Source organism: Neopsephotus bourkii, unplaced genomic scaffold, assembly GCF_033783945.1.
Source record: "Neopsephotus bourkii isolate Nb327-2 ecotype Australia unplaced genomic scaffold, CSIRO-AGI_Nbou_v1 NB_1399, whole genome shotgun sequence".
Lineage (NCBI taxonomy): Eukaryota > Metazoa > Chordata > Aves > Psittaciformes > Psittacidae > Neopsephotus > Neopsephotus bourkii.
In genome coordinates, this window is record NW_026901876.1 from 92,092 (window position 1) to 114,255 (window position 22,164).

General features: G+C 57.9%; 1 protein-coding gene across 2 annotated transcripts; it reads right to left on the bottom strand.

The window, feature by feature from the left end:
• Positions 1–1,293: 1,293 nt before the first annotated feature.
• ATP13A2 (ATPase cation transporting 13A2) lies at positions 1,294–19,901 on the bottom strand. Of its 2 annotated transcripts, none has more exons than XM_061367798.1 (29): positions 19,775–19,901; positions 14,916–14,989; positions 14,342–14,509; positions 14,037–14,095; positions 13,796–13,907; positions 13,627–13,703; positions 12,979–13,056; positions 12,665–12,734; positions 11,560–11,694; positions 11,269–11,335; positions 10,136–10,267; positions 8,304–8,459; positions 7,650–7,760; positions 7,486–7,532; positions 7,183–7,371; positions 6,897–7,103; positions 6,667–6,780; positions 6,384–6,540; positions 5,904–6,024; positions 5,614–5,738; positions 5,027–5,187; positions 4,530–4,643; positions 4,286–4,365; positions 3,391–3,543; positions 3,174–3,270; positions 2,843–3,066; positions 2,543–2,694; positions 2,287–2,459; positions 1,294–2,125 (listed from the first exon to the last, which is right to left on the bottom strand). In XM_061367798.1, the coding sequence occupies exons 1-29, from the start codon at positions 19,779–19,781 to the stop codon at positions 1,955–1,957; spliced, it is 3,531 nt and encodes a 1,176-aa protein (XP_061223782.1). In that variant the 5' UTR covers positions 19,782–19,901; the 3' UTR covers positions 1,294–1,954. The 2 variants fall into 2 exon arrangements, with proteins under 2 accessions (XP_061223782.1, XP_061223781.1); XM_061367797.1 differs by having other exon boundaries at positions 13,627–13,706.
• Positions 19,902–22,164: the final 2,263 nt, after the last annotated feature.

Sequence of the window (22,164 nt, forward strand, 5' to 3'; positions counted from 1 at the left end):
GGAGCCAGCTCTCCTGACCGTGGGGCCCTCTTTCCCCCGGCTTGCTGGCGCCTTTCCGCAGCACACAGGATGCCGGCTGCATCCCAGTGAGGCCATGGGATGCTCCATAAACCCCCTGATCCTGGGGGAGGCAATCGGGGGTGTGTGTGAAATCCTGCACGTTTTAGGGTGTTCTAAGCCAGCAATGGAGCAAAGAGAGGGTGCTCGAGGGCTGGGATGGAGGGAGAGGCTCTCTGGAGATGGGGATGAGCAATGCGGAGATGGATTGCACCCATTGCACCCACTGCACCCACTGCCCACAGGCGCTCGTGCCAAGGTGTGAGCACAAAGGGGATCTGATTGCTCTCAAACCAGTTCCAGACTAGAAGGGCCATTTTTAAGGCGCTCCCATCTCCTGTCAAGCCTGGTTTCCCAGGCTGGAGGATGGATGAAACCACCCCGATGACCCCAAACACCCCAAAGCTGCTCCCATAAAGCTCCTGCTTGTCCCGAACCCCAGCACTGTCCCTGTCCCCAGCCCTGTTAACCTCCAAGCAAGGGCAGGAGCTGCCTGTTGATCATCAAAGAGACTTTGCAACCCCCCAGAGCAGGAGCAGCCAAGCAAAACACCCCAGGGCAGGGGGAAAACCAGGGGGCAAAGGGTCCCCTTTTGCTCTCCGAGTGACCAAGCCCAGGGCTCGGGGCCCTGTGTGTGTTTTGTGCTCGTTCCCAAGCTCAGGAAGCCTGCTTTAATAACTGCAGCCTTGGCTGGGCTGTCAGGAAACCTCTTACCTCTGCTTGTGCCTCATTTCCTGATCTAATCCCCAGCTCCCGGAGGGCAGAGGCGCCGCTGGCGCTCGCAGGGGCTTCGGTTTTCCATGCAGGAGACTCCCTGCAAGAACCCAGCCCTCGATCCAAGAGCCAGGCTGAACCCCCCCCCTTGGAAGGGGATACAGGCACCCCAGGGGCACGGCTCGGCCCCTTTTGGGATGCGGCATCTCCATCTCTTGGCTCTTCCGCCCTTGGAGGAGCGAGGTTTTGCAGCCTTGGCGAGGACACCTGGGTTTTTCCAGCAATTACGATGGTTTTCTAGGAAATTCAAGCTGGAAACAGGCTCGGGGGTTATTTATACACAGACGGAGCTGCTGCCATCCCAGCGGTGCCGGCTCTGGAGTCACTCTGCTCTGGGGCACTGAGGACCGCATCTTCCAGCCCAGATGGAGAACGGGGGGACCCCAAAACCTCTTTCACCTTCTCCATTCCCCCATCCACTCCTTGCCCTGCCCCATCCACAGAGGCAGCACAAGCAAGTGCTCAAGAAAATAGTGTTAATTTATTAGCGAACGCTCAGGAAGCACCATGGAGGACCCAAACGTTGCTCTTTCACCTCAATGCACTGCAGGGGAGTTAAAAAATACAGAGATTTGGGGGGGTTTAATGCTACAAAGGTCCAATAACCCAAAAGCAGAACTGCTCTGGGGGAGCATCACAAGCGCAGGGGGCCCATGGCTGGTCCTGGGGCATGAGCAGCATCCTTTGCAAGCTGGGGATGGGGGGGCTTTGTAAACAGTTCCTACACATCCAGGGCGCTTGCTTGGGGAGGCTGCAGGGCTTTTCTGTCACAGTGAGCAGATGGGAGGTTGCAGGGGGTGTCCTCACCATGAGAGCATCAGGGTTGGTGGTTTAGGACAGTCAGGAGAGGGAAAAGGAGGTGGCATCCCCCTAACAGTACTGGTGCCCAGTGCGGGGAGGTGGGTCCATGGGAGCAGGAGAGGGCCTGCAGGAAGAGCTGAGATGGTTTCTCCTCTTCTTCTTCTGCACCTTCTCCCCCCAGTTTACTCCTCCACCATTTCCCCCCCACAGCCACGATGCCGAGGGGCTTCCCGCAGGATCCTTCCTGCCGCATCCCTCCCTTTACCAGGATAAATAAATAGTGCAGTGTCCCTGGGCTGAGGGCAGCAGCACCCGGCCCGTGTTATCTCACAGCGATGGACATCTTGGGTGTCGCAAAGAGCGGTTGGTTGAGGGGGGGCCAGGGCGGCTGCTGCTGCCTCAGCTCCTTCTCCAGCCGCTTGAAAAGCTTCTTGGATGGTTTCCTGCGGCGCAGCCTGCGGAGGCAGCCGAGGAGGCCGTGGTCCAGGGCGGTCTGCAGGGAGCATGGGGGGAGAACAGGCGTTGGGGATGCCAAAGGGAGGGCAGAGCCGATGCCAAGGTGAGCCCGGCTCCCTCCATGGCTCCTGGAGAAGGGGTTGCTTGAATGGAGCCAAAGGGATGATGCTGTCCCTTGTGCTCCCAGTGCCCACCTACCTCCAGCACGAAGGCAGTGAAGAAGTTGAGGGCAGCGATCCCCAGCAGCAGCAGCTTGAAGTCCAAGTCATCGATGCTCTGCAGCTTCAGCAGGGTTTTGGGGAAGCCCAGTGGGTAGAGGGTCAGCCATATCATGAGGCCAAAGAGGAGGATGAGGACCACCAAGAACAGCACTGAGGAGGAGAAAGAAGAGGGCTGAGGAGCAGGATGAAGGTTTGATGTCTCTCTTCACCCTCATGACCATCATCACCCTCACCATTGGTGTAGAGCGGCTCCCGGAACGGGTACCCCTTGGACATGGCGACGGCCAGGATGAGGTACTGGAAGCCCGTGACACAGAAGAGGACCGTGTTCTCGTAGTTGGGTAGGTTCTGGGGAGCTGTCACCGTGCTGTTCAGTGGCACGTACCTGAGCCAGGCAGGGGACAAGGCAGAGGGTGAGCCAGGAGCCACGCAGCGTGGCTGGATGCATCCTTGATGCCAACAGCAAGCCCAAACGCTTGGGCTTCGATGTGATCCTTCCCATCACCAAACCCAGGTGAAGCTGGGTCCCTTACCAGCTCTGTGAGACGGTGATGAAGTAGCTGAGGACCTGCACGGTGATGAGCAGAGCTGTCTGCAGGAGGAGGCTGCCCAGCACGAGGACACTGATCAATGCCCCTTGCGGGCGCTCCACTCCCAGCTCCTGGGCAGGACCGGTCCGACCCATCAGCACGGCCACCGTGGTGGTGATGATGAGGTCGAAGAAGAGGAACTGGAAATCGCTCAGGTTGGTGTTGATCTGGGAAGCAGAAACCTCGGGTCTCAGGGTGGGGATAGGAAAGGGACAGGGTAAAACCCAGGTGGGATGAGGTGACCCGAAGGCTTTTGGGCAACCGCAGGACTCACGGTGTAGAGCAGCAGGACGGACACGAACTGCACCAGGCTGTACAGGGCCATGTACTTAAAGACACCAAAGGAGGTGACCAGTGAGCACCTGCCCTCCCTGCAGTGATAAAGAGGGATTCACCCACCAGGCCCAGCACCCTGCCCCAAAGAGGGGTTGGAGGCACTCAGACCTCCCACCCTGGCTGTATCCCCCAGCATGCGGGTCCCAGCAGCTCACCGGATCACAGTGGGCACACACTCGATGTTGGCCACATGGGAGGTGAAGGGTGAAGCCACCGATGCCTCTGCCTCCGACAGCGAGATGCCCACGTCGGCCGCCTTCAGAGCCCCACAGTCGTTGGCACCGTCCCCACACATCCCCACGCAGTAGCTGTGGTGAAAAGGGACCATGAGGGGATGGGGGAAAAGTGCTGGGGCTGCAAGACTGAACCCCCCAAGGATCACCCCACATCTGGGAGAGGGCAGGATGTGATCTGCAGCTGCCAACAGCTTCTGCACTAAGCATAGGATCACAGAGTCCCAGCCTGGTTTGTGTTGGAAGGGACCTTAAAGCTCACCCAGCTCCAACCCCTGCCACGGGCAGGGACCCCTTCCACTGGAGCAGCTTGCTCCAAGCCCCTGTGTCCAACCTGGCCTTGAGCACTGCCAGGGATGGGGCAGCCACAGCTTCTCTGGGCACCCTGTGCCAGCGCCTCAGCACCCTCACAGGGAAGAGCTTCTGCCTAAGAGCTCAGCTCAGTCTCCCCTCGGGCAGGTTCAAGCCATTCCCCTTGGCCTGTCCCTACAGGCCCTTGTCCCAAGCCCCTCTCCAGCTTTCCTGCAGCCCCTTTAGGCACTGGAGCTGCTCTCAGGTCTCCCCTTCAGGAGCCTTCTCTTCTCCAGGCTGCCCCAGCCCAGCTCTCTCAGCCTGGCTCCAGAGCAGAGCTGCTCCAGCCCTCGCAGCATCTCCATGGCCTCCTCTGGCCTCGCTCCAGCAGCTCCAGGTCCCTCTTGTGCTGCTGCCCCAGAGCTGGAGCAGGGCTACAGGGGGGGTCTCCCCAGGGCACAGCAGAGGGGCAGGATCCCCTCCCTGAGCTGCTGCTATTCTCCTCTCCATCCATGGGGGGACTCACTCGAGCTCCTGCAGGCTGCAAACCAGCTGAGTCTTCTGCTCGGGCAACATGCGGGCAAACACGGTGGCTTGGATGAGGATCTGCAACCAAGGGAACGCTCTGTGTTTGTACCACAGCATCCTCACCCCTGCCCATCCTGGTTACCCTGAGCTTTGCCAGCTCAGTAGGGCAGAGGCACCTTGCGCCAGCAAAGAACCCCCCCATGGCACTCGGTTAGGGGGGGGTTCCCAGCCATGGGACTCACCTTGGGCAGCAGCTCAGCAAAGTGCTCACAAAGCACAGCGAAGGATTTGCCGTTCAGGGCGAAGTGGCAGGGCTGAGGCTGCAGGAAACACCCATCCCTTGGCTGGGACAGACCCTGCGAGGGAGAACAACTCCTATCCCACAGCTCCAGCCCCGGGGCAAGGCTCTGAACCAGCATCCTCAATGCGCACAGAGCAGGGGGTAAAGGAACTGCAGGTAAACAGCGTCCCTTAAAGCTCCATTTCAAGCATACAAATGATGGGATTTGGGATAAGGAGCTTGTGGGAGCAAGCCCTTCATGTGAATGCTGGCTGCATCTGCTGAGCGTGTCTGGAGCACCAGCTCAACCACATGATGTGCTCATAGGGAGAAACAGGAGCGGGCCATCTCCTAATGGAGGCTTTAAGGGGCAGCTCTGAGGGATGCTGGAGGAGCCCCCCGAGCTCACGGGCGCTTCGGGCTTCACAAACCCCAATGAGGCGCTGCCCCGGGACCCACCTCCGGCTGCTCCTCGCCCTGGGAATGCTCGGCCGGGATGAACTTGAGGGCAGCGGGTTCGTGGTGGCTGGGAGGGGAGGCGCTGATGAAGATCACCCGCTCCTTGGGCTCCACCATGCGGCAGCTCCGCGCCACGTTGATGGCTGTGAGCATGTTGTCTCCTGCCAGAGAGACGGAGGCGATGAGCGGGCACCAGCAGCCACTGGTGTCCCCTACCATAAAACCTACCCTGTCCCCTCTCGCAGGCTCCGTGCTGGGGAGCCCTTCGCTTCCCTGCGTGTCGGGGGGCAGCTCGTTCCTTACAGGCTGGGTGGGGAGTGGATGGAGCAGCCCTGAGGAGAAGGGCTTGGGGGTGCCCCATCCCTGGCAGTGCTCAAGGCCGGGCTTGGAGCAAGCTGCTCCAGTGGAAAGGGTCCGTGCCCATGGCAGGGGTTGGAGCTGGATGGGATTTAAGGTCCCTTCAACCCAAACCAGGCTGGGGTTCTGTGATTCCTGGGGGAGAACCCTCCGCCCCTTGCACCACATCAAGGGCTGACCATGTCCCATCCCTTCCCGAGCCCTGTGTCCCCATTCCCCTGCAGGGTCACCTGTCACCATGATGGGGCGGATGTTGGCGTTGCGCAGGAGGTGAATGACGGGCGCAGACTCTGGCTTGAGCACGTTCTTCATGACGAGGAAGCCCAGGAAGCCCAGGCTGCTCTCCACAGCTTCCCTGGTGGGTACAAGGAGCCCTTCAACACCAGCATCAACTGCTACAACCAGCTAAAACCCAGGGTGGGTTCGGAAGGAGCTCCCTGCAGGCTGCTGGGATGGAGCATCCCATGAAATGCTTGGTGCAAACAAGGTGTAAATGGAGACAGAAGCTGTTGGCACCAACCTGGGGAGCTGCAGGGCCTCCTCGAACGTGGTCACTGAACTCAGGGGTTTGGAGGCCAGACCCAGGACCCGGAACCCATCCGTGGTGTAGTGCCGCAGCATCTGGGAGAAATCCATGGGCACTGCCAGCCACGAGGGGAAAACCAAGGTCAAGATTGCTCCTGGATGAACCTGGGCTGTGTAGACCCAAGGCTCAAGCTCCCAAAGGACTGAGGGGCTTTGGATGCTCATCCAGCCTCCAGTCCCTGTCTTCTAGCTCCTGTTTTCTTCCCCCCATATAGCTTTAAGGGTCCTGAAAGTCCCTTCCAACCCTCTCCATTCTATGATTCTATGAAGCTAATCCAAAGCCCAGTCCCTCTGGGGACTGCCCCACAGCATCACCAAGGAGAATTCCCTTTTGGGGTGAGCTGCAGGGATGCAGATGGATGATGGAGCAGCAGGACCAGGGCAGTGACAGTGAACCCCCATCTCCATCACGTACCAGTCTCCTTCCTGCAGAGGCTGGCCACCATCTCCGGAGCACCCTTGACATAGACATGGGCTGAGGCTTCACTGGGCAGCTTCACCAGGACACTCATCCTCTGCAAGGAGGAGGAGAAGGGGAACCGCCGGAGGATCCCCACAGGTAACTGGTGCTTCTGTGGAGAGGGAGAAGGTGTGAGGGCCAGGCAGGACCCCCTGTGGGAGGCACAACCTCTGTGGCTACAGAGCACAACCACCCTTTGCTGTGTGGGGACCCGGAGCGACTGCTCCATGGGCTTTACCCTGTCCCGTGGCTGCTCTTCCTCAGGTGGAGGCTTCACCACAGCCAAGACCTTCATCCCGAACTGCTGGGAGGCAGGTAGCTCGCCTTCCTCCTCCTCCATCATCTCCAGGCGCTGAAAGCAAGATACAGAGATGCTATCCACCCTATGGATGGTTCCAAACACCCCTTCTCATGCTGTGTCCCACCTCCTTCTTTACGGACAGGCACCTTGCCCATCACTTTGCTTACCCAGCCAGTGGACTCCAACATCTTGAGGTCCACAGGGTCCCCGATGGGCTGTGCCTGCAGCACCGAGACCGTGTGGCAAGTGGCCAGTGAGTAGAGCAAGGGACCAGCGGGCAGGCAGCGGGGCTCGTGCACGATGGGCATGAAGTGGTTGTTCTCCAGTGGAACCACCCCCCACACATCCAGCCCTTCCTCCGTGAGGGTTCCTGTCTGTGGGGATGAGGATGGAGGGTCCACAGCAGCCCCTGGACACAGGAACTCCGGTCCCGTGGTGATGCTCAAGCCTCACCTTGTCGAAGCAAACCAGGCGGATCTTCCCGCAGAGGTTGATGCGGGGAGGGCTGATGCAGAAGATGCCCTGCTTCTTCAGCCTGTTCTGGGCATAGATGGTGCCCACGGTCATGGCAGCCGGGAGAGCCGGGGGCACGATGACAGTGACGAGGTCGAGGGCACGGATGATGATCTGCCCCACGGGGACCTGGTAGGTGAGGAGGAGGAGGGGTGGGCATCCTGACAGCGCTCACCCATCTCCACCCGCATCTGCTGATGGTCCCAGGCCGTGCTCCAGGACCCCCAAGCCCCACGGCCCTACCTGGTTTTTAACCAAGATGAGGATGCTGTAGAGCGTGCCGATAAAAGCTGTGCAGGAGGAGGGAGGAGAACGGGCTTGGTTACAAAGCAAAGCAGCTGAAGGGTGAGCTCACCCATGGCAGAGGAGTTTGGCTGCTCCTGGCCGTGCCTCTGCAATCAACCTACCCAGGACAGCGAGGAACAGGACGAACTTCACAGCATCCTTGTAGAACTTGAAGCTCACGGGTTTGGGGTAGAGGATGGAGCTGATGAGATCCCCTTTGGCTGTGCAGAACCCTGTGGGAGAGGGGCAGGAGGTAACCATGGGCAAAGGCATAGAGTAGAATGATGGAATCATGGAATCAACCAGGTTGGACAAGCCCTTTCAGCTCACCCAGTCCAATCATTACCACAGCCCTGCTAAGGCCACCACTGCCCCATGGCACTGAGGGTGTGTGAACACTTGCAGGGCCGGTGCCTGCAGCCCTGCCCTGGGCAGCCTGTTCCAATGCCTGAGCACCCTCTGGGCAGGAATTGTTCCTCAGCTCCATCTAACCCTGCCCTGGTGCAGCTTGAGGCCGGTTCCTCTTGTCCCATCCCTTGTTCCTTGGGAGCAGAGCCCAGCCCCTCCTGGCTCCATCCTCCTGTCAGGCAGTTGTAAGTAGCGACTAGGTCCCCCCTGAGCCTTCTCTTCTCCATCTGAACCCCCCAGGTCCCTCAGCCCTTCCCCATCACACTTGGGCTCCAGGCCCTGCACCAGCTCCATTCCCTTCTCTGGCCCCTAAGGTCCCTGTTCCAAAGGATGCAGCTTAATCCTGGCTTTATCCCTTAATCCCTTACCTGTGCGGGTCACCACAGCCAGCACTTCCCTACCCACATAGGACTTGGCTTGGATGACCTGTGTCCCACAGAACAACGTGTGCCGCCTGTGCTCCTCCGGGGAATAGACGGTGGTGCCATCCGGAAGAGGGGTCTTCATCACTGGCACGCTCTCCCCTACACGAGGAACATCATGGAAGGGAGGAGGAACATCATGGAAGGGAGGAGGAACATCATGGAAGGGAGGAGGAACATCATGGAAGGGAAGAGGAACATCATGGAAGGGAGAAGGAACATCATGGAGGAAGAGGAACATCATGGAAGGGAGGAGGAACATCATGGAAGGGAAGAGGAGCATCATGGAGGGAAGAGGAGCATCATGGAGGGAAGAGGAGCATCATGGAAGGGAAGAGGAACATCATGGAGGGAAGAGGAGCATCATGGAGGGAAGAGGAACATCATGGAAGGGAAGAGGAACATCATGGAGGGAAGAGGAACATCATGGAAGGGAGGAGGAACATCATGGAAGGGAGGAGGAACATCACGGAAGGGAAGAGGAACATCATGGAAGGGAGGAGGAACATCATGGAGGGAAGAGGAACATCATGGAAGGGAAGAGGAACATCATGGAGGGAAGAGGAACATCATGGAAGGGAGGAGGAACATCATGGAGGGAAGAGGAACATCATGGAAGGGAAGAGGAGCATCATGGAGGGAAGAGGAACATCATGGAAGGGAAGAGGAACATCATGGAAGGGAGGAGGAACATCATGGAGGGAAGAGGAACATCATGGAAGGGAAGAGGAACATCATGGAGGGAAGAGGAACATCATGGAAGGGAGGAGGAACATCATGGAAGGGAGGAGGAACATCATGGAAGGGAAGAGGAACATCATGGAAGGGAAGAGGAACATCATGGAAGGGAGGAGGAACATCATGGAAGGGAAGAGGAACATCATGGAAGGGAAGAGGAACATCATGGAAGGGAGGAGGAACATCATGGAGGGAAGAGGAACATCATGGAAGGGAAGAGGAACATCATGGAAGGGAAGAGGAACATCATGGAAGAGAAGAGGAACATCATGGAAGGGAGGAGGAACATCATGGAAGGCAGGAGGAACATCATGGAAGGGAAGAGGAACATCATGGAAGGGAAGAGGAACATCATGGAAGAGAAGAGGAACATCATGGAAGGGAGGAGGAACATCATGGAAGGCAGGAGGAACATCATGGAAGGGAAGAGGAACATCATGGAAGGGAAGAGGAACATCATGGAAGAGAAGAGGAACATCATGGAAGGGAGGAGGAACATCATGGAAGGCAGGAGGAACATCATGGAAGGGAAGAGGAACATCATGGAAGGGAAGAGGAACATCATGGAAGAGAAGAGGAACATCATGGAAGGGAGGAGGAACATCATGGAAGGCAGGAGGAACATCATGGAAGGGAAGAGGAACATCATGGAAGGGAAGAGGAACATCATGGAAGAGAAGAGGAACATCATGGAAGGGAGGAGGAACATCATGGAAGGCAGGAGGAACATCATGGAAGGGAAGAGGAACATCATGGAAGGGAAGAGGAACATCATGGAAGAGAAGAGGAACATCATGGAAGGGAGGAGGAACATCATGGAAGGCAGGAGGAACATCATGGAAGGGAAGAGGAACATCATGGAAGGGAGGAGAAACATCATGGAGGGAAAAGGAACATCATGGAAGGGAGGAGGAACATCATAGGAGGAGGTTTATCACCCTGAGGGGGGGTCAGGACCCAACAGGCCTGCATGGGAAAGGGATGGAGGAGCACCCAAGGAGATGCAGGGCTTGCTCCGTGCCCCCAGCTCCAGCTCTCACCCGTCAGCATGCTCTCGTTGACCATGCACTCGCCCGTCAGCAGCGCAGCATCGCAAGGGACCAGCATCCCATCCGCAGGGAGGCTGATGCAGTCGCCTGGCACCAGGTCTGCAGAGCTCACCACCATCTCCTCTGCAAGAGAGCACGGCCCTGCTCAGATACCTTTGGGAAAAGGACTCGGAGGGGGGGCTTAGGGAAAACTGGGACCTAATGGAAGTTGGAGACTTTATAAGGGTGAAATAGAGCTGCTGCTTCCAGGGTGTTGGCACACACACTGTCTGCTCCACTACAGCTCCCCAGGCAATGCAAGCTGCCACCCTAGCACATGCTAAGAGGAGTAATGGAGGGTGGAGTGGAGACCCCACAGCCAGGCTCTGTTGTAATCCCTGCAGGAATGGGAACCAGATGGTACCATGCAGCTGAGAAACCACAGAGCAGCTGTCCTGGAATGAACCTCCAATGGTTTGGGTTGGGAGGGACCTTAAAGCTCCTCCAGCTCCAGCCCCTGCCACGGGCAGGGACCCCTTCCACTGGAGCAGCTTGCTCCAAGCCCCTGTGTCCAACCTGGCCTTGAGCACTGCCAGGGATGGGGCAGCCACAGCTTCTCTGGGCACCCTGTGCCAGCGCCTCAGCACCCTCACAGGGAAGAGCTTCTGCCTAAGAGCTCAGCTCAGTCTCCCCTCGGGCAGGTTCAAGCCATTCCCCTTGGCCTGTCCCTACAGGCCCTTGTCCCAAGCCCCTCTCCAGTGGTTACAGTCTGGCTGCCTGTTGCTCCAGGCTGATTTCACAGTCCATGTGCTATCACTGACCCTCATCCTGTCACAAACCTGCCTTTTGTGTAAGGGAATCCTTCAGCTGAAGCCCTTTTCTGTGTGAATCTCCAAAGATTTGAAGAACTGAAATAAGGCACTTGGTGACGCCATCACTGCAGATCCCAACAGGTTGGTTGAATCCCCCCCTCTGACACAATGGGCTGTCCAGTAGGATCCCCACACCAGGTTGTGGACAGACTGGGACACTGACAGGCTGATCCAACACAAAGGGTTCAAGGAAGGCCCTTTCAACAGGTCTCACATCATCCCCATCCCAAATCCATGCTGGGAGCCCTCACCCATCGCAGGCACCACACTCACCTCCACCGGAGCGATGGACTCGGACGCCCACTGACATCTTGGCCATGTTCTGCAGCGTGGTGCTTTGCTGCAAGGGAGGGAGCAGTCAGCTCAGAAAGCACAGCAAAGCATCCATAAAACAGGTCTGGAAGGCTCAGGATCACAGAGGAAGGACAAGGAAACCTGCTGCACCACTGGGAGCATGGGCTGTCCTCACCCAGCTGGGCTCAGACATCAGCACAGAGGTCAACCAGCAGCACAGAACAGGTTGTGTCACCAGAGCTGCTGGTCCCAAATAAGCCCAGCACCAACCTTCCTTGTCTCGTAGAGGGACAGCCCTAAGGAGATGGTGGAGATGAGGAAGATGCAGGCAGCGTAGTAGTAGTAGGCGTCACAGACCCACAGCACGATGCTGAACACTTGGAAGATGTAGAAGGGATTGAGAACCTAGAAGGGAACAAGGAAGGTGAGACGGGTTTGGGGGAAGAGCTTCCTCCAGCTCATTGTTGAAGGAGGGGATCCTGCCCCTCTGCTCTCCTCCCATGAGACCCCACTTGCAGCACTGTGTGCAGTGCTGGTGTGCCCAACATAAGGACATGGAGCTGCTGGAGCAAGGCCAGAGGAGGCCATGGGGATGCTCAGGGACTGGAGCAGCTCCTGTATGGAGCCAGGCTGAGAACACTGGGGCTGCTCAGCCTGGAGAGGAGAAGCTGCGTGGAGACCCCAGAGCAGCTTCCAGTGTCTGAAGGGGGCTGCAAGGATGCTGGAGAGGGGCTCTTCATCAGGGACTGGAGTGATAGGACAAGGGGTGATGGGTTCAGACTGAAACAGGGAAGGTTCAGGTTGGAGATAAGGCAGAAGCTCTTCCCTGTGAGGGTGCTGAGGCGCTGGCACAGGGTGCCCAGAGAAGCTGTGGCTGCCCCATCCCTGGCAGTGCTCAAGGCCAGGTTGGACACAGGGGCTTGGAGCAAGCTGCTCCAGTGGAAGGGGTCCCTGCCCGTGGCAGGGGTTGGAGCTGGGTGAGCTTTAAGGCCCCTTCCAACCCAAACCAGGCTGGGATTCCATGACCCTATGACTGTGAGACTTCCAGCTGCTTGAGGACCAGCTGCTGATGCAGAGGAGCAGCTGGCCCTTCCCTGGGGCTAGGGATGCACCAGCTGACTGCTTGCAAACCCGCCATCCTCCCTGGCCTGGTTTATGGCCGGTACTCCTGAGGATGCTCAGCCACCTCTGCAGCCAGCTGGGATGCTCCTGTCTGAGCTAAGGGGCAGGATGGATCCCCTCCACCAGCTCTGCCTTCTCTGAATTCCTCCCTACCCAAGAGGAAGGGCCTGCAAAGCACTGGCAGGGAGGGACCTGGAGCAGGATCTGCCCTGGGACAAGAGGCTCTTTGGAAGCGCTGTGGATGCACACACACCTCCTCCACCAACAGCCTCGCGTAGGACTTGACCGGTACCTCGATGAGGTTCGCTCCATAGATCTTCCTTCTGTAAAGGGGACAGGAAAGTAAATCCATGCTAGGGAAAAGCTGCATTTCCATGCTGAGGGACCCTCACACTGCCCAGACCTCCTTGGGAGCTTGGTTACATGGAGAAGTCAAGCCAGGGCAATCCAGCCCACTTCTGCTTTGAGGGCTGAATGCAGGAAGAACCCAGGCTCCGGGATTTGCTGGCCCCTGGAAAAGCCCCATCTGTGCTCCCCACGTGGCCCATAGAGCTGGTAGATCCCTACCTGGTGTTGTGGTCCTGCTGGCTGAGCCCAGCCTGCGAGAGGTGCAGATCTGCGCAGGTCCAGCCTTCATCCAAGATGCTGGCAAGCACCAGGGGAAAGGAAAACAGGGAAACGGAGTCAAAACCAGCAGGAGCCTGGCCCAGAGACACAAACACCACGTCCAAGTCCTCGCTGACAGAAAAGAACCCTTTGGGAACGGGAGAGGATCTTGTTCCTCGGCCCCTGCTGCAGCGCGCGGGTGCCAAGGGGCAGGAACAAAAGGGCACAGTTCGGAGAGGAGCATCCAGCATGGGGCGGCTGCCAAAATGCTTTGCCTGGTTTCCTCTGCTCACAAAGACAAGCAGCACCAACAGACCGGGGGAACAGCAGCGGCTTCCTTGACCCAGCACCCGGGGATGGTCGCCAAAGGCTCTGCAGTGCAGAGAAAAGCTCCAGCTCCAGTGGTTGTGTGACCTCCCGATGGGTCAGCACCACACGGAGGGGGCTGAGGGGCCAAAGGGAGCAGCAGAGAGATCACAGAATCCCAGATTGGTTTGGGCTGGAAAAGACCTTAACCCCTTGTCCTGTTGCTCCAGCCCCTGATGAAGAGTCCCTCCCCAGCATCCCAGTGCAAGGAGCTTGGCTGCGGCAAAGGGGACAGAGGAGTACCTGACTTTGCAGTACATCTGCCGCCGCTCGATCCAGACGTAGCGCATGCCCTCGAAGAGGTAGTACCGCAGGACGTTCTTCTGAGCAGGGCAGGATGGGAGCACAAGGTGTCAGCAGGACACGAGGGAGAGGCGTTGCAAGGCAGAGGTGGGAAGGTCACCAGTCTTACCTCTTCCTTCTCATGGAGCCGGATGGTGTCCCGGCTCTCCTCCTCTTCCGACACACCGATAGCGATGCTGGTCCTGCGGTCCTCCAGCCTGGCCCCGGGGTGATGCTCCAGGCTGCTCGGGATGGAAAACGAGGGTCAGGCCTTCCCCATCCCACCAGCTCTGCTGTAAGCGGCCCCGGCTCTCTGGAAGCCAAATGCAGATGTGAGCCCCTTGCCATGTCCAGATGTGAGCCCAACTGACCTGCCCTCGCCCAGCGCCTCTGTGCACACACGGGTGGTGAAGCACTGTCCGAACCTGTCCTGCAACAAAGGCACAGGGGCTGAGCAGGGGGAATGGGGGAGCTCCCCACGGATCCCCCCTGCTCCTGCAAACAGGGACAGCGGCCCAGGTAGGGAGCCCCATTCCCAGATGCTGGCTGGGCTGCAGGGACAATGAAGAGAACCACAAAGCCAGGCTGGTGGCTGTGGAAAGCAGGAAGGAACAAGCCCAAGGACACCCTGGGAAGCCAAGAGCAGAGCCCAAGCCCCGACCTTCCCAGGACTTACTCTGATGATGACCCAGTCGGCCTGGCTGAGGGCACAGGGCTTGCACTTCACCTGCACCTCCAGGCTTGGCTTCCAATGGAAGAGGATGAGGAGCAGCCCTGCTGTCAGCACAGAGCCAATGTGGCACAGGGCCACCCGCCACGTCTTGGTCTGGTAGCCCGTGACCTCCTGGAAGAAAGGAGACCTGTATGGGAATGCTTGTTCATAAAACAAACTGAAACGAAGGTCAGCAAGCATCTGCATCCTGCACTGATGGAAGCCCTGAGTCCTGGCATGGTTTAACACCAGGCAGGTGACAGCAAAGTAAATCTGGGGCTGAAAAACCATTGTCTGGTGCTGGTGTTGGACAGGCCAAGGGGAATGGCTTTAACCAGCCAGATGAGCTCCTGGGTACAAGTTCTCCTTGGACAGGGCTTGGAGCAAGCTGCTCCAGTGGAAGGGGTCCTTGCCCATGGCAGGGGTTGGATCTGGATGGGATTTTAGGTCCCTTCCAACCCAAACCAGGCTGGGATCCTGCACTAACACCCAGTTTTGGTGGCAGCCCAGCAGGGCGCTGCTCCCTCCCCACACCTACCATGCGGGATGCGTCCGTGTCCGTCCGCAGCGTCCCGTATCCCGGCCGCTGGCTCCCCAGCAGCCTGCTGCTGTCTGCAAAGCCAAAGAACAGGGAGGGGGGGAATAAAGAGAGCTGATCCCGGGGGTTATTTAGGAGCTGCCACGGTGATGGGCTCCCGGCTGCAGCAATGGCATCCCTGGATCAACCCCAGGAGGTGGCTGGGCTCCGTGTCCCCTCTTCCATCCGCGCTCCCGGCAAAGCTGCTTTGGGAGGGGGATGCTGCGGGCACGGGGCACCCCAGGACCTCCCAGTCACCTGCCTGTGGCACGTGATGGTCACACGAACGATGTCAAAGGAGCCCAAGGAGAAAAGCTGGCACAAACCCAGCAGCTTAGCAGCCAGGGGAAGGGAGCGGGGCTGGTCCAGAGCCAGGCCAAGAGCAGGGAGAGCTCTCTCAGGCACTTTTCATGCTTGTTTGCTCCTTGTGTTCCTCCCTGCATGAGGAGGTGGCCACAACATCGGTGTTTTCCAGTTTTAAGGATGCCCAGTGTGGCTCAGCACCTCCAATTCCTGCTGATCCCCAGTTGGGGAGATGGGGATCACTGTAAGCATCACCATCATCAGACTGGTTTGGGTTGGAAAGGACCTTAAGATCATCCAGTTCCAACCCCCTGCCACAGACTGGGATTATCCCAGGTGGATTTTAATCATTACCCTCCACGCCATGAAGCTGAACTTGCTCTTTATCCCAGTATCCATATGGGATTACGAGCTGTGGCGTCCCAGCTCCGGGATCTGAAAGCAGCAGCAGCAGGGAGATAACACGTGGCACAAACACCAACCCAGGAGCGAGCTCCCAGCCCTGCAGCATGTGGATAATTTCCTGGTCGGGGCAGGTTCTTGTTTCCAGGAGATCACAGGATTAACCAGTCCCATGCCAGGTGGGAGCTGTGCTGGGAAAACCGCCCGGATGGGTGGATTTAAGCTTAAACAAGGGAGATTCAGGTTGGAGATAAGGCAGAAGCTCTTCCCTGTGAGGGTGCTGAGGCGCTGGCACAGGGTGCCCAGAGAAGCTGTGGCTGCCCCATCCCTGGCAGTGCTCAAGGCCAGGTTGGACACAGGGGCTTGGAGCAAGCTGCTCCAGTGGAAGGGGTCCCTGCCTGTGGCAGGGGTTGGAGCTGGAGGAGCTTTAAGCTCCCTTCCAACCCAACCCATTCCATGATTCTACGATCCAAGCACAGCCACGTCTCCGCCTGCACTCTGCTGTTACAACACTTCCAGACCTTACAAGCAGCAAAGCTTTAGGAGGAGCCGCAGCCGGCTCCATCCTTGCACCATCCCATCCCCATGGGGTTCCTCACCTCCTGCTCCCATCCCGGCTGCTCCCCAGAGCACAGCGAGCGATGGGGCTGTTGCCTTGACTCACCCCAGCGGCGGCTGCACCGGAGCCGTCGCGGCTGGGCTGGGATGCGGGGATGGGATCCGTGCAGCACCCGGGCAGGGGAGGGCAGAGCGCGCCGGAGCTGCGCCACCGGTTTGAATCCTGGAGCAGAGGCCACACCTCGTGGGCAAACACAGCACAGGGCACCCGCTGAGCCTCTATGGAGAGCCCTGGGACAAGATGTGCTGCTCCCTCTGCTGCTGAGCAGGGATCGAGAGGGAGACAACAGCCAGGAGTGGCTGCAAAGGGAAGAGGGGAGCCAGGAACTGGATGCTGGAGAGGGACCTGCATCAGGATGTGTGAGGACAGGCCAAGGGGAATGGCTTGAACCTGCCAGAGGGGAGACTGAGCTGAGCTCTTAGGCAGAAGCTCTTCCCTGTGATTCAGTCTGGGATTCTGTGATGCCCCCACATGTAGCACAGGTACTGGCATCCAAGCAGTGCTGGAAACCTCGGGACCACACATTTCATGGCACTGAACACCTCCTGCAAAGCAGCCCCAGCCCGGGACCATTTGTGAGCACCAGCGCTGGTCCCTGCCCCAGGGTTCTGGCCCCAGATGCAGCCTTTCTCCCCAGCAGCACGTCCATCCTGAAAGCAGATGTGTGCTGGCCACAGAGACCTTCTCCACAAGCTCCCTTTGCAGCCACAGCCCTTTACAAACACCTGTCTTGAAGCAAACAAACCTCAAAAGGACCCTCAGATTTCCCTGTGCTCCCAGCTCAATGCTCCATAATGAGCAGCATTATCCATCCATCCATCCATCCATCCATCCATCCATCCATCCATCCATCCATCATCCTTCATTCATTCATTCATTCATTCATTCCATCCATCCATCCATCCATCCATCCATCCATCCATCCCTCCATCCATCCTTCATCCACCCATCCATCATCTATCCATCATCCATCCATCCATCCATCCAACCATCCATCCATCATCATTCATTCATCCATCCTTCATCCATCCATCCATCATCTATCCATCATCCATCCATCCATCCATCCATCCATCATCATTCATTCATTCATCCATCCTCCATCCATCATCCATCCATCATCCATCCATCCATCCATCATCATCATTCATTCATCCATCCTCCATCCATCCATCATCCATCCATCCATCCATCCATCATCATTCATCCATCCTCCATCCATCCATCATCCATCCATCCATCCATCATCATTCATCCATCCATCCATCCATCCATCCATCCATCCATCCATCCATCCATCCTTCCATCCATCCTTCCATCATCATTCATTCATCCACCCACCCACCATCCTCCAATCATCCCATCATCTCCTCTCTCCATCCATCACCTATCCATCCATCCATCCATCCATCTATCCACCCACCATCCTCCCTTCATCCTTCTCCATCCCTCCATCCACATGGTGCTGTCTGATCAATGGGACAGGGTTGGCAGGGTCAATCTGGGCCCTTGGAGACACAGCAAAAGGAAGGAAGGAGGCATGGGGAAAGGAGAACGGTGCTTGGGTCCTGTAGGGCAACGTGAGGAACTTCCAGAGCAGCCTTCAGGCTTTCCCCTGGGATGGGAGACGTCATGGGCAGGGGCATGCCCAGGCCCAGGGAGGGCTGGGATGAGATGGCGCTGATCCTCCTGCCCTTCCCACCCAGCCAGCATCAACTCAACCCCATGAGCCAAGCGCTGAGAACACGCTGGAGCCGGAGCAAACGTGTTCCACCAGGAGGTCTGGTCCTACCCAGACCTGGCAGCAGCCACCAGAGGGAACAGCCCAAGGCTGGGAGAAACAAAAGGAGACAGCTCCATATGAGGTGGGGATGTGGAAGAGGGAGATCTGGGCTCTGCCGTCACCGGTAATCCAAGGGGAACCGTGCTCGTGCATGCAGCCCTGGAGATGGGTGAGGGAATCAAGTCCTTGTAGGCAAAGTGCTCACCCAGCAGTTCTGTTCCCCTCAGACTGGTTCCTGGATGGATTTGCAGACTCATAGAATGGTGTGGGTTGGAAGGGACCTTAAAGCTCCTCCAGCTCCAAGCCCTGCCACAGGCAGGGACCCCTTCCACTGGAGCAGCTTGCTCCAAGCCCCTGTGTCCAACCTGGCCTTGAGCACTGCCAGGGATGGGGCAGCCACAGCTTCTCTGGGCACCCTGTGCCAGCGCCTCAGCACCCTCACAGGGAAGAGCTTCTGCCTTATCTCCAACCTGAACTTGCCCTGTTTCAGTTTGAACCCATCACCCCTTGTCCTATCGCTACAGTCCCTGATGAAGGTGGTGACACAATCAGTGTTTGCTTCACCACAAGCTGACACCACCAGCTAAGGCAGCGTAATGTGGTCAAACCCTTCCAGCAAGGCAGGTTTCTGCCCCACGCTGGGCAGGGATCACGCTGACCTCTCTTTACCCAGGCTTGCAGGAGCTCCCTGTATGGCACAAGCCAGAGGGAAGCACCCAGTGCTTCAGGGAGCATCCTCGCTCAGCAACCACTGGCCATGCAGCAAGTGGTTGTTTAGAGCCAAACCCCACATTTTCCCCATATCCTGGTTAAATAAAGGGCTCTATCGCACTGAGGGAGAGGAGGGGTGTGCTCCTTGCAGCCCAGCACCCCTGTTTTGAGGTGTTAAGGCAGGATTAGAGCATTTCCTGCCTCTGGAGCCAGCACCCGTGGCTGGAAGTGTTCAAGCCGGGTGCCCCCTTGAAAACCTGGAGAGGGGCTTGGGACAAGGGCCTGTAGGGACAGGCCAAGGGGAATGGCTTGAACCTGCCCGAGGGGAGACTGAGCTGAGCTCTTAGGCAGAAGCTCTTCCCTGTGAGGGTGCTGAGGCGCTGGCACAGGGTGCCCAGAGAAGCTGTGGCTGCCCCATCCCTGGCAGTGCTCAAGGCCAGGTTGGACACAGGGGCTTGGAGCAAGCTGCTCCAGTGGAAGGGGTCCCTGCCTGTGGCAGGGGTTGGAGCTGGATGAGCTTTAAGGTCCCTTCCAAACCAGTCTGGGATTAAGAGGGTTGAGGTTTAACCCCCCCGAGTGTTGCTATGCTGTGGATCTGGAGCAAAAGATGGGGCAAAGGGGGCCTGAGGGGCTGGAAGTGGGGTGGACACAGTGGCAGCGACCATGGTGGCAGGGACCACAGCCATGGCACAGCCAGGCACCGAAGGAGCCCTGCAACGGGTGCTGCCCTCTTCCCTTTCCTGCCATAAAGCCCTTCCTTTCTCATTCAGACGCTCCTCCATGTCAACCAGGGCAAATTCAAAAGGAAACAAGGAGGTCGGAAGGGCTGCACTGGTTCTACACAGAATGAGATACGCCACAGACACAAGGATGCTTCCTCCACCTCAACACTGCATTCCCCAGCCTCTTCGGAACACCTGGATGCGTTTTCCCCACCTTCCAAAGGGTCTTTTGGCTGTAAAGCCAAGCCACAGCCGGCCCAAACACTGAGGCTTCACTCACCCGACATTGCATCACGTCCGTTCCCGACGGGAGACAACCCCGGGATGCTCGGCTCGCCGGGTCAGCCAGGCAGCGTGGTCCTTTGTAACCTCAATATCCACCTCGTCTGCACGATGACCCCACCAAAGGCTGCGGGTCCCAGCGAGCTCGGAGGACCCCTAACCCCGAGTGGGAATAACCTGCCGGCAGGGAAGCGGCTCCCGCTGTGCCGCAGGGATCCAGCCGCAGCCTTTCGGAGCATCCGAAAGCCTCACTTCGGGTTTCGTTTCCCCTCGTTGCGGGTGGATTCATCAGCAGCAGCCTCTCCACACGGTCCCATGGAGCGGTGCCGGCCGGAGCGGGGCTGAGCGCTCGTGTCCCGACGGGAGGTGAAGCCAAACCGGTTCTGCGGTAAGGAAGCACCCATTAAAAGCAGCAGCAGCCCCCCCCGTAACAGCACAAGCCCGGACCATCGGGATCCGCGCTTGCCAGACCCACAGCACCCCAGCGTGCGCTAAAGGCTCCTCGGGGGTGATGCTGCGCTCCTCCCTTCTCTCTGACACCCCCCAAATCCATGAGGGGGGGGGCGCACCCCGCTCTGCATCATCCCCACCTCCTCCCCATGCTGCAAATTAGGGCCAAAAAAAGGCAAAATAACGCCGAATAGAGTGAGGGTGCGCTCCCCCCTTGCACCCTAACGCAACCCCCAACCCGCACAACCCAAGGCACCCGCACAGCAAAGTACAACCCCGGGGCCACTCGCGATGCGCCAACCCCTATGGGGTAAGCGGAGGGGGGGGGGTCCCTGCATCCCTTCTGCACCCCCAAACACCCGGCGTGGGACCCCCCCCGACCTGCGCTCATGGCGGGCGGACACGGGCGGGAGCCCCGGAAGGGCGGAGCATGGGGGATGCTGGGACTTGTAGTCACTTACCCCCCCCCAAGCAAAGCAGCATCCCAGCATAACCTGGGATTAGCTCCTATTAGGGCTTTGACCCCATATTCTGCAAGGAAATGCACTGGCTCTGCCCCCAAAAGGGCTTTGTACTCCCATATATTGCAAGGAAAGGCAAAGGGCTGTACCCCAAAAGTGCTTTTAAACCCCACATCCTGCAAGGAAATGCACCAGGCTCTGCACACCAAAAAGGGGTTTTCACACCCATATCCTGCAAGGAAATGCACTGGTTCTGCCCCATCAAAGGGGCTTTGTACCCCCACACCTTACAAACAAATGCACTGGCTCTGCCCCCCAAAAGGGGTTTTCATCCCCGTATCTTGCAAAGAAAGGCAAAAGGCTGCCCCACAAAGGGTGCTTTGTAACCCACATCTTGCGAGGAAACGTACTGGCTCTGCCCCCCAAATGAGGCTTTGCACCCCCATATCCTGCGAGTGAAGACAATGGGCTCTGTGCCCCTAAAGGGGGCTTGCACCCCACATAAGGATGCCCCCAAAAGGGGGTTTGCAGCCCTCTCCCCTTTTCTCTCCACTCATTTGCACACTGGTGCAGGGTTTCCTCCTGGAAAGCTGCTCCAAGGGGAATTCTGAAGCCATGACCCGGGTGCAGCCCCAAACTGCTCCCCTAGAGCAGAGCACAACCCCCCCACAGCCAAAGCTCTGCTCTGTGGGCTCCAACCACTGCAAACCCAATGCTATAAGCAGGGCTGCAATGACCCCCTCACCCCAAATGCAGCCGTGCCCCCATCCCTGCACATGGGAGGTTTGGTTTCTGTACCAGGGAGATAAAGGCAATGTTTTCCCTGACTCCTCCGGTTCCAACCCCTGCCACGGGCAGGGATGCTTCCACTAGAGCAGCTTGCTCTGACATTCAAGACACAGAGAAGATGGGCAATTCAGTGACACAGAATTGCACCCCCAAGTATTCCTACAACTATGAAGGCAGCAACATCAGCTGAGCTTCCTGAGGCAGCCAGGAGGTTCCATTGCTGTGGGGCAGCTAGCTATAGGGACCAACCCTGGTCATTTGGGGATTAAGCCTTGCAGACAGCTTCTTCTGCCACTTGTGTCTTCATCTGCTGCCCGCTGGTAGCATCCTGGTGAGCACAGCACATCTCAGAAGCAGCATCACATTTCCAGAAGTGTTTACTCCATCTAGATACAAATTTATCTATTAGAGGGCAGAACAAAGCACTTCCCCACTCTCCATCCCCCTAAGACCAAAAACTGCTGCTTCAAGCAACAACCCACCCTGAGCATCACAAACTGGGGCAATCAGGAGCTACAAAACCACTTGTGCTGGAGCAAAGAGGAAGATCCAACCCTGTTCTAGTAAATCTGCTTAAGGAGTTGGAATAGAAAGTAAGCCCAACAAGCAGGGCAGTGGTAAGACAGCTCTGTCTTAACAGCAATGCCACTGGCCTTTGACTCTGGGAGCTCCAGATCCTCACTAAGGT